The 11,854-nt window shown below is 40.1% G+C and overlaps 2 protein-coding genes across 6 annotated transcripts in view; one reads left to right on the top strand and one right to left on the bottom strand.

Moving 5' to 3' along the window:
• Window positions 1-1,359: 1,359 nt before the first annotated feature.
• On the bottom strand, window positions 1,360-7,681 carry cnrip1b (cannabinoid receptor interacting protein 1b). Its single transcript, XM_056394713.1, has 3 exons — window positions 7,315-7,681; window positions 5,113-5,257; window positions 1,360-3,634 (listed from the first exon to the last, which is right to left on the bottom strand). Exons 1-3 carry the CDS (start codon window positions 7,491-7,493, stop codon window positions 3,470-3,472), a joined length of 489 nt encoding a protein of 162 aa, XP_056250688.1. The 5' UTR covers window positions 7,494-7,681; the 3' UTR covers window positions 1,360-3,469.
• Window positions 7,682-8,471: 790 nt separating this feature from the next.
• Window positions 8,472-11,854, top strand: part of kcnq5a (potassium voltage-gated channel, KQT-like subfamily, member 5a) — a 106,431-nt gene continuing 103,048 nt past the window's right edge. For 3 of the 5 annotated variants that reach the window (XM_056395487.1, XM_056395488.1, XM_056395489.1), the window contains exon 1: window positions 8,472-10,241. In XM_056395487.1, coding sequence (XP_056251462.1) covers window positions 9,901-10,241 — 341 coding nt within the window. In that variant the 5' untranslated portion in view covers window positions 8,472-9,900. The remainder of the gene's footprint in view (window positions 10,242-11,854) is intronic. The other 2 variants (XM_056395490.1, XM_056395492.1) reach the window with 1 other exon arrangement.

Genomic DNA, 11,854 nt, shown 5'->3' with positions numbered 1-11,854 from the left:
TAAAGGTACAGCAGAGCTGGGCTGAAAAGAAAATCTAAACAATTGTACATTTCCTAAAGAAAATGTTTGGACTGAAGCAGAAACTACTGCTGACTCTGGCAGTAGAAGTTTCTACTACAGCGGTAGTTCTTCCTACTTCTATTACTACATGTATTATGAGTAGTAATAGAAGGAGGGGGTACTGAATAAATTTTATAAACTCTAGTTACAGCAGTAGTGGGTAGTGCATGTAGCCCAATGCGGAAAAGGTGATCTTTTTTTCTGGAGGAAGCAAGCACAGCCGCAGTAGCAGATTTACTATCATCAGTTTAGAGATCTACAGATTTAAAGTGATAACATGTTGAGGCTGAACTGGGCTAAACAGACAGGCCAAACTTGAAAAGGAAACTTTATTTTAGACATCTAACTATTGGCTGTGCAGCATTTCAGTGATATTTCTTGACTTGAAACATAATTGTTGAAATGCTGACATGAAAAAGCACTTATAATGTAATACACATCTAACCCTTTATTTTTAATTTTTGAAACTTTATTTAACCAGAGTGCTTCATTTGTGCCCCACTGTTAGAACAGCAGCTTCTGCAGAGCGACTAGGGCGGAAAAAATGAACCTTGTCCCTGTGTGGTGTCCCTTTGAGAGTGTGTGTGAGTCATGCCATCCAGCAGTAATAGTACAATAATAGTAAATATAGTTGTGCAGTAGTGTGCTGAATAATTCTGGATAGTGGAGCAAGAGTCCCACCTTTACAAAAAAATTTTTTTTAAAAAAGAATAATTTCCAGTTTTGAACATGACACCCACAGGATTCTGGCAGTCCTGCAGGGCGAAACTATCTCTACAGTATAGAAACCTGCTGGAGTTGTATATCTTTCACTCCTCCTTCCTATAGATTAATCAGATTTTGCAGGCAATACCATAGCACCACGCAGCAGGTTGGTGAGCATCATAATGTTCAGTTTCTGTTCTGACTGTCAACTCAAATTCTCATTTTTGTTATTCAGAAAATGTCGTGTTCACTGTTTTGTCAGTGTGATGAACTGTTGTGATCGACCTATATCACCATTCTGTTTGGGATTTCTTCCCCATGTCACATCATCTGCTGTCTGTGATGCACCAGCAGTTCAGCATGATATTTTTGTATTTCTATAAGTTCCCCTTTGTTGCCTTGAAAACTCAAACATAAAAAAAGAACTCTAAAAGTTCCCATATACAATATATAAACTTGATTCATTCATGTTGTTTCCTTTATAGTAGTGATTTACAGTAGTAATTGCTTGATTTGTCAAAACGTGTGTCTCTGAAATAAAAGTTATGCAGTTAATAGTTTAGAATAAATTAATACAATTATTTGCCACACAAAAATATTTTCCATTTTAATTGGATTAAATTATAAACAAAGAACACTTACACAAAAAGATAAGAATGATATGTAAATCTCACTCTATATTGCACCATTTCATTATTTTGTTGGTCCGATTTCTTGCATAGATCAATTCAAAATTTCAACATTTATAGTTATTTCTACCAAAATATACAATATGAAAACATTTCAAATGGTTCACTGTACAAAAAAAATAAATAGTTTTTGAAATATTATTATTTACCACAAGAAATAGATTTTTTCCCCAGATATGTCAATAACAGTTTTTGGTCTAAATGTTTGAAATACAATATTTATCTTTAACAAACACATATATTCATGGCTAAGTCCTTTGAAGAGGTAGAGAAAACAAACACACTGTAAATAGGGGCACAACTTCATCCAAATACAAAATTCCTACTGCATCATACTGTACACAAAATGGTACCACAAGATGATACACAGACACACAGCTACACACAGAGCTTCATTCAAAATCACTACCGGCCCATTTTTAATGAATGCAGGGGCAGGCAGTGGTATAAGTTCACTTAAACGGGACAAGAAGATTTTGTGTGATTCAGTGTCATTGTAAAGAGAGATGGGCTTATTTTGAGAAGATGGGCATTCTTTCTTTCTGGGTAACAGTAGCTTGTAGAGGCTGGTAGAGGAGTGGACCTGTACACTTTGAAGAGCCTATGAAAGATTTCATCAAGGCACCTGGGCTAAGTGCACAGTATAAATGTAGTTATAGCCCAAATCACACAATGAGTCAATCTTCTTTTGTTATGAAATGGGCAACTGTTTTCTTGTCACCATTTCAATCAAACAGTGCCCCAGTTCATTTGGATAGCGAGCTAGCTCGCTATCTTGAGTAATGACTGGGTGGCTGCATGGTGTACCACTTAGTCTTGAGTCAGTCAAGAATGACTTAAAGTGGTTTTAAAGGTGGCAGCAACAACACCAACACAAAAGGTATCTCCCCTAAAAGTCTCACAATTAAAAGCAGCAGCAGAATAGGCTGAAAGTCGTGCTGTTTTGTAATCCTTGCACTTGTTGTAGCTGATAGAGAATACCTCTAATAAACTATCCTTTATTTGAATTTGTTTTTTACTGTATTCATTTTCTTTGGCCATGTTGCCCTGCTCTGTTGCAGACTTTGAAAATAAACCCCACATTTTTCACATTAGAGGCTACAGATGTCGTGGCAAGTTCCCATACGAGGACAGATGGAAAGAACTTTGCTTGGGGCCAGTTAAATAAAAAATGTCACTAATTCAAACACACTGGACTTGGTTGGAAGTGCTCTATTCTACAAGGTTTCATTTCGGTAAATGTTGACATGACTTATACTTTGCTTTCATGTCAGCAGTATTTTTTTAAGAACTGCCGTGGCCTGAGTATCTGGAAATATTGGAACGAAACTCTTCACATGTAGACACAACCTCAAAGTACATAACCACAAAAAACCACATCTGTACGAGCACCAATTGCAAAACACACACACTGTCGCCAAACACACAGGCACAGGTGCACTCACACACATAACAGTACTGTACCTACACATGTGTGAACACACTTGAGGGTTACCAAATACCACAACTGAACTATACATTAAAAACATTCATCTCAAAATGTTAATATATCTTTCAATACATCATTAAAAATGATTTTAACGTAGGTTGTTGAGAAGTGCCACATGTAATTTTAACCTCAATAAATGCTTGCATTAATCTTGACACATTTGTATCACCACATTTTATATGAACTGCTGTATGATCTGATTTAGCAGTAAATCTAATGCATTGTTTAACAGCGTAAAGGAGGGAAAGGGTGTATATTTTTCCAGACACACAAAAAGTTTTAGATTTTCTGATATTTGGTGGAAGGATTGAAAAAAACAATGAAGCCACAGTGAAAAAAACTCTTAAGAGGAGCAGAGTGACAGTAGATAAGGAGGTGAATGACAGATAAAGACATCCTTTTAGCAACAGGAAGCAACTGAAAACTTGTGTCTTAAAGGAAAATGTCTCAATTTCACCATGACACACTGACAATTAGATGTGTGATTTTGCAGATTACACACTGAATTTCTCAGGCTGTTCCTCCATCAGACAAACATCTCCTTGTTGACCCACATGAGTGTACGCGTGTCGTTGGGTTTGCATTCATACTCAATGCTGTTGAAGCTGTTTCCCCACTGGCAGTGGTCCCTCTTGTTGTAGTTGTAGTACTTCACCTGCCACACTGTCTCAAACATTCCCACCTCTGTGAACTGTAGGAGAAACACATGCACAGATGAATACAAATGCAAAGACACATTCTGACACACACAGTTTACGACATCTTGTAGATGGCTTGAGTTGATTAGCTGATGATCAAACATACTGAGTGGACAGATGGGAATACACACACACACACACACACACACACACACACACACTCATAAGAAAGTCATTTACACGCAGAGACTCGCACTGTATCAGCATGCCTCTAAAATCATGTGGAGGTGAAGTGAAGAGGAAGCATACTGACTGGACAGATGGATACATGCACACACACACACACACGCACACGCACACGCACACGCACACAATACGATCCCAGAGGCTCCCCCCGAATGTGAACTGGACAGATGGGTAGCATAAACACAGACACAAATTATATTTGCAATAAATTTTGTAACATTGTTTGAACCTGTAGTTTTGCGTGTTTTTTCCTTATAAGATATATTTAAACATATTTGAGCATTTACATCAGATGTCACTACTTTCATTGCCATGCCAGGAACTCAAACAGCTGCTTCCTCCAAGTGTCTGTGTAGTGCTGCAAGCTGGTAAGATTTGCCCTCCGAACACTCAACTAATTTTGAGGATGATGTTTCCACAATGCAAAGTCCACTGTTAATTAATGTGCTTGTTACATGGTTAATGACCTAATCTATTAAACACAATAACATTATTTATATTCCTGGTTTTCTTAGTGGTCTATGATAGTACATTAAATATATATGGGCTGTTGGTCACACAAAACAAGACATTTTAAGACATCACCATGGGAAATCATTATATTAATCGATGATAAGATGTAACCATTGAATTAGGTAGGCTAATATTAATTACACGCTTTGACACCTGAAGCATCCATCACCCACCCAATCCATAAATACACCACTGTAGCTGTCATCATCCATGGTTAATCCAGTTAAACTGTAACCATGGAAGCACCTGTAACTGTCACGATTTGCAGTCAAAAATGGACTCTCTATGGAAATTCCTGTAACTATCGGGATACACTGTAGAAAAAACTGTAACCATAGAAATACGTTTAACTATCATGATACACTGTAAACAAACTATAAACATGGAAACACATGTAACTCTCAGGATACATTGTAGAAAAGCTATAACCAAGGAAACAAAACAAAAAAATCAGATTGGTTATTGGTTTTGTTTTTTTCATGATGGCAAGAACAATATAGAATATAATCAAACTTGTCATTTAACTGTATAGGAATGAATAAAACAAGCACAGGACAAAATCAGTGTTAAAAACAATGGAACAAGAGAGGCTATCCTCCTGTATCCACACATTAAATTTTACAACCATCCTGTGTTTTCCTTCTCTACCAAACAGACTCTCCTCTGATGCTGAACACCTCCTGGCTATAAAAGACTTTTGAATGTTGAATTTCTCCTGTATCTGCCTTCAGATCAACGTTGCTTTCCTGCCCTGTCTACAGCAAATCCTTACCTGTATACTGATTTGAACTGGTTGCCTCTCCCCACTCTTGGTGTGTGCCACCCCTTCTGTGTCGTATTGGCCACTATAGACCACTGACTGTGGGTCTTTAGACTGCTGCTCCAGGGGGAAGGTCACCCCGCCCACACTCATCGACCTGCATACAGGTACACAACGCAAGGGAATTAGCAGAATACGGAAGTGCAAAACCTGCAGTTCTTCGAATGGCCACTTGAGGTGTAAACATGTTTACAGCCTGGTCATGACAACTGCACGGGGGTGAACTTAAAAAAACAACAACAACAACAAAATTAACCCGTTTACATTTTTTAAGGTTTAAAGTTATGCATAACTGAGGGCGTGGCTGCTTAAGCTAGCCGCTCGGTCTCTAGCTGCTAGCCGTCTGCTCGGCTTCCCCACAGCTAATTCGAGTCACTGAACATGACCTCTGCAAATATCGGACTAATAATATGACGTGCTGTGCGGTTAATTGTCTAACAGAACGAGGGAGTCTGCGCTCTTGTTTTTTGAAGTGAGTGAAATTCTAGTATTATGTTATTTATGTGTTAGCAGTAATTAGCAAGTATCGGTATCTGCGCTCGTTATACCTGGATTGTTAGCTTAGGTAGTTAACTAGCTAATTTTGCCGGGAATTAGCCTTGGGTTAGCCTTTGAGCAAGATCCCCCAGATGTGCTAGCAATGCTAACGGGAGCGTTTGCTTGTCATCGTTTTGAAACTGGTATACACCGCTGCATACACGCCCCACGTCTTTGCCCAGTTTTGAATTAGCAGGAGTCAGACACTGCTAACATGGCAACGGCGGAACTGCTCACAAACCGCTCCTCTGAAATCTATGGGTGACGTCACAGAGGCTGCATCCATGCAGTCTATGGGATTTATCAGGAAACATTCTTAAAAATAAAGATTAATGTGAACGTGACATAACAGTATAATACATATCACGAGTTCATAAAACAGACGAGATGTATCTTGAAATATTTGACGGATATATTGAAATTTCAAAAGCACCAATTAATAGATTTTAAACCCAATAATTTCATCTGTGATTGAGGCAATTAAAACCGTAAATAGCTTGGATCCTGCTATAGATTAACAGTGGGCTACACATTGATAGCTACTGATTATAGGTTGACAAACCATTTAGTCTATAGTTGTGTTTCATGAGCATGCACCAAAATCAGTGCAACATGTCCAATGCATCATGGTGTGTGACCTATTTTTAAATCGGAGTGCTCATCCAGGCATGTTTCACACCCTGATATTTAGATGTCCAACATTAATCCTTATTTGGAGATGGAAGGAGCCTACAACAACATTCGTTCCATAACAATGGATTGTAGGCAAATCACAACAGGGTTGCTACACAAAGCCCACACGCTTGAGTCCTAATCTGTGGTGGATTTGATTTGTGGCCAATTGGGGTTTATGCTGGCTTCACGTGCTCCTCTAAAAATCCTACTTTCCAGTGCTAAACTTGGAAATAGGACATACTAATGTAACAACATGTGCAACGTATGTAAATTATGTTTTGTTTTCCATGAACCTTGAAATTAAGCAATAGCGCCACTTTTATATCACGTTTTACCATTTCATGTTCGATACGCTATAGACTCCCAACAGCCATATTTCCTACTATACATGAATGCAGCCTTACAATCTGCAATTGACTATTCCTCGGCAGACCTGTTCAGGTCACCTCCATACATGCGAGTAATGACTCGTATCCTTTGTCCTTTTATAAACCGTCAAGTAACGTAATTTGCTCACTCTGTGTAATTAGAAAAAAATGCAGGAAAACTACTGTTTAGGTTCTTTAAAGCAGACAAATGACCCATTATATATTGTATTTCACTTTGAATAGTAGGCTAAATACATTTTACCAACAAAAGAGACAATTTACGGATCCAGGGTATATTAAAAAAAAAATACACGTACAGTAACGACACTATAACCCAGATACGGACAATAATTAGCGGTTGTCATTCAGACAAAATCTCCATTGTTTACAAGGCTCTTGTCATATGTCCTTTTGCCTTCCTATATGGATCATCTCCATAATCCAGTAACGTCCCTCATATTGAAATTTGTTTGAGAGAATCAATAGGTTTATTATGGCCTTTCATCAGTTTGCTTGGGTTTTGATCAGGTCAGGATAATCCACGTCTGAAACAAGAATCGAAAGAGCTACCTACGTGGCCTCGACCGCTCCTGGTTTAACGACCACCTCGATTTTGTACTTGGACCCGGTCAGCAGCTTGATGGTCCGGGTCTGTCCGAACCGTGCGCCGTCGGACTTGAAGTACACCGCGGTGTTGTTGGGAAGCATCTTCAAGGAAATCCCAATTTTGACGATCTGGGGAACGTCGGCCATGTTTCCATATAGCTAGTACGCTCCTATCTCCAGGATGAGTGGAATTGCGAAGTGTGTTATAGGTCTCAGGTGTGGATCAATTCAGGCAGACGGAGAAATTCCATGCGGACAAGCCCATAGCAGAGCGCACCGCACAGGGAATTGCGCAGCGCTGCTCTCCGTAATCCCGTCCATCCTGCAGGCCTAATCCCAACCAATGCTCTCTCTCTCTCTCTCTCTCTCTCTGTCTCTCTCTCTCTCTCTCTCTCTCTCTCACACACACACTCCTTCACACTCTACTACTCACTACCCCCCTTTCGATTTCTAATTTAAGAGTAGAATAGTAGAGATTTGACGTGACGAAATTCTGGCAATTATGAGTCTGTGTGTGGATTAGTTCATCTAATCCTCAGAGGTGTCAGATATATGATGAGATGGCAATAAGAACAGACCTGATAATTGGCTACCATAACAAAAGTCACACAACCGACAATTATAACAAATACATGAAAATAAAGCAAAACGTAAAAATAGGCCTACACGATTAGGATATATAACTGCATAATACATGCTGCATTAAATTCAAGTCCACCAAAGGTTAACACGGCTAGAATGATTAGAAGTTAAATAAAACAGTAAAAATAATCGCAATTCCGGGCAAAAGTAACCCTATCAAGTCAAATAACCTATAGGTTTGTACTAATACAACACCGTACAGTCGTATTTATGAAATAAATTTAAACACAGGGTGAATCCAGACATTCAAAACCAGTTTTCTAGGACTTTTGAAGTTCTCATGCTATATCCGTGTAATTCCAATATTTGACCACTAGAGGCCAGGCTTTGATCACAACAGGAAAACCCTATCTAACATACCTTGCTTTAAAATGCTCAGGCTATGTTCAGTACAGTAGGATTGCGGTGTGCTGACATTTCAAATGAAGAGGAAACTTTACACAATGGTGTAAAACTGGTTTAAATCAAAGTCAGTTAAAATACACAAAACCATATGTTTCTCTGCAAAACGTGTCTCATTTGAGGACTGAAATAAAAAGAATGGGAATAATGGAGCAGTTTTTAACTATTCAACTTCAGTGCGTTGATTAAAAGGACAGAACTGAGCTTAACAGTAATATCACCACTGATGCTGTTGGTTACTCTTTTCCTGCCTCTGCTTTCCTCTCTTTCCTCCCTTTTGTTGTGGCTTTGGTCAAATGTAGATACAAATCTCAGTCACACTTTCTTATACACTTCACCATAAGCCACAGCCCTTGAATGGATGTGAATACATATGTAAAATTGACAACAGGCTGTTTAGTAGTAACAGGTTGGAAAGAAAAAGAAAAAAAAAAAAAAAAAAGAAAAGAAAAAGAAAAAGTAGGGTCCATGTGTCACGTGGCAGGTCGGTGGGGACGAGGGTGGCTCAGCTGTTTAACAACATAATCAGAAAGCGTGATCGGTTCCGGGCGGAGATAGTTTGAGACCGAGCAGAGTAAACCACCTTCACCGTTTCTGCTGCCACGAAAGCCGCTATACTTCACCGTAAAGTCTGATTCTCTGAATATGAACTAATCTCACAGTGATATTCAACCTTCAACCAAATTATTTATAACATTTTAGTTCGGCAAATGCAATAGGCTACTGAAATGTAGGCTAATCGTAGACAAGTGTGAAACCAGTTTCATAGTATGGGCCTATATTCAGTTATACAGACAACTTCATGTCCATTTCCCTTCTAACGTGTGATTTCACACGCAGAAGAATAGACTCTATTTCTGTGTAGAGGTGATTAATGCAGCGATATTGTCTGTGATTAATCGACCAAAACGATCACACTGGCTGGTTTGGTCTTCGGGCAATTTCCTCCCCTGCGTAAAACCTGCGTCATCGGTGCATTGATGTCTTTTCACGTGTCTTCAGTTAACATTTATTATTCAAATCGCAAGTCACACGTAGCCACAGAGATCACCTACTAGTCCAGTGGTTTTGATGGCAGTGCTGCGCCTTCTCTGCCCGATGCGTAAAATTGAACCATCGTTTGGAGAAGCACCGGCAGGCACCGCACACTCTAACAGAAAGAAGGAAGACGGCGAGTGAGTTGGGGGAAGAAGCAGCGTGTGGTGTGGGAGGGTGGGAGAGCCCTCCCACCGCCAAATGTCTGGATGGATCCACTCCTTCATAACCCCACTCTTCTCCAGCCTTGCGCAGATGGCCAAAGTGTCCAAAGCAGACTGTGAATCAGCTCCAACAGACCACAGGATGACAAGATGAGAACAGATTAGATATTTAACTCTTCACCCTCTGCTTTGTTTTATTTACTGTTCAGTGAAAGTTAAAGTAGCCAAACAACCTCTGGCGCAAGAGCACTTGGCTACATGTGAATGTTTGCCGGTGTCCCAGCGCACTCCACGCCTGCGCTGGTGATGCCATGCCGCGAAGTCATACAGGCGACGAGAGCGGCGGCACCGGACTCTGGCTGAAAACCTCAACAGGACGCCGGGCGCAGGACTACGCATTGAAAGATGTGGAGTCTGGGCGGATGACGATGAATAACGCGGTGCGAGTAAATGACGGTCTCCTGTCTCCCGCCACGGCAGGTGCGGTGGGAGCGGAGAGGAAGCAGGGCGCCCGGCTCAGCCTTCTGGGGAAGCCGCTGACCTACAGCGCCCAGAGCGGCCGCAGGAACGCGCGGTACCGGCGCCTCCAGAATTACCTCTACAACGTGTTGGAGAGACCAAGGGAATGGGCGTTCATCTACCACGCTTTTGTGTGAGTACTTACACTTCTACATTACATAGTAGAGATTTACACAGACACTTAAAATCTGTCTTCTGATAATGTGAAGAACAGTTTTGAAAGTAAAGATAAACCATTAGTTGATACTGATTGTTGTTCTCATGAGAATGAGCAGCTGGTGTCATGGTGCACACATACACACACAGGTCACGGTGTCAAACTGATGCAAGTTGAATAGGGATGTTGTTTCCTTTGAAAAAGTCAATGTTTTGTTGGAACATTAACTTCCAAACATTTTCTGTCCTCTAACATGCGGTTCCATCTTCCTTCATCCACTTTGCCTAAAAACATATAAACCCAAACACACTTAGAAACACAACACTTTTTGACTCAGTTATCTCTTTGCTTTTCCTCATTTTTATCAAGTTAGTGGTGAAGATGTCCTGGCTGTGACTATTATTGACCTGATTTCATTCACCTAATGACACTGTATATCAGTACAGGATTTCTTTTGAATGTGATCACCTGTTGCTCCATCCATAGGAGACACAGAATCTTAAACAGTTTTAATTTTAAAAACAGATGGTATTTGAAGGTATTTTGAAACTTACAGTGTGCAACTAATTGCAGAAACCGTATGCAGAATATTTATAAAAACTGCTACTGTATTAGATTCGATCTCTTACTAATCTTTACGTAACACTGGAAGCTCCGACAGATTTTGGGCTCTTAGAGAAGGTCAACAAGCTGTCAAGTGAAAAGGGTGGCTGTAATACTAACTGCTACCCACTTGCACGATCTTGAGTCTTTCATCACTGTTTTTGTCAGAGAGTGGATCCACAGAAAGTCCTGGAGGGACTTTCTAAAAGCTGACAAGTTTCAGTTTTTAAATTCAAAACAGCCCTCTGCTGACCACAGCTTGGTTTTCCTGGTGTAAAATAGCTCTATGGCCAAAATGTCTGATTTTAGTTCTTCATTTGACAAAACAAAACACCATCCAGCTTTCAGGCTGAGCTTTCCTGCTTTGTGTCTGTTTAAACTAATGGGATTTCCATCGCCTGTTGCTGTTTGTGTCCCAAGGGCGCTTGTAGACATGACACACACTCCTACTGTACTCTGTATTCATCCACAACAGTTATTATCGTGGTTGTGGTCATATCTTTAGAGATGGTTGCTTCATTATGATTCATTTCTGTTTCATATTCTTTGCTGTGCGGCTTCTGTGTTGCACGTTCAAGAGCTCACCTGTCAATCACACCGTGTAGGCGGGACTGTGACTTTATTAAGTATGAGTTTCTGTATGTGCCGCTCTTGTCCGTGTCTGCTCAGCTGTGGTAGACGTTGATGTCGTTGCTAACAATTTTTTTTTTGTTTATTTTAAACTTTTGGCATTTAAAAGACACCATATCCTGTGTGGCTGAGGATATTTCAGAGGAAAAAGCTGTCAGATTTGTAGCAGATTATTACACATGGAAGTTGGTGTGTCACGGACGAGCAGGCTCTGCATCAGAACAGCTGTGGTAATTCCTGCGGAGTACACACTTTCTTTTTTTTCTCATTACATGTCTATCTGTGCATATACAGTAAATATAGCCTAGTTCGTACACATATGCATGAATCTATGTAGACGTATCTCTTTCGCACAC

Source organism: Seriola aureovittata, chromosome 14 (assembly GCF_021018895.1).
Source record: "Seriola aureovittata isolate HTS-2021-v1 ecotype China chromosome 14, ASM2101889v1, whole genome shotgun sequence".
Taxonomy (NCBI): domain Eukaryota; kingdom Metazoa; phylum Chordata; class Actinopteri; order Carangiformes; family Carangidae; genus Seriola; species Seriola aureovittata.
The sequence above is the reverse complement of the archived record's forward strand: the minus strand, read 5'-3'. Positions and strand labels throughout refer to the sequence as shown.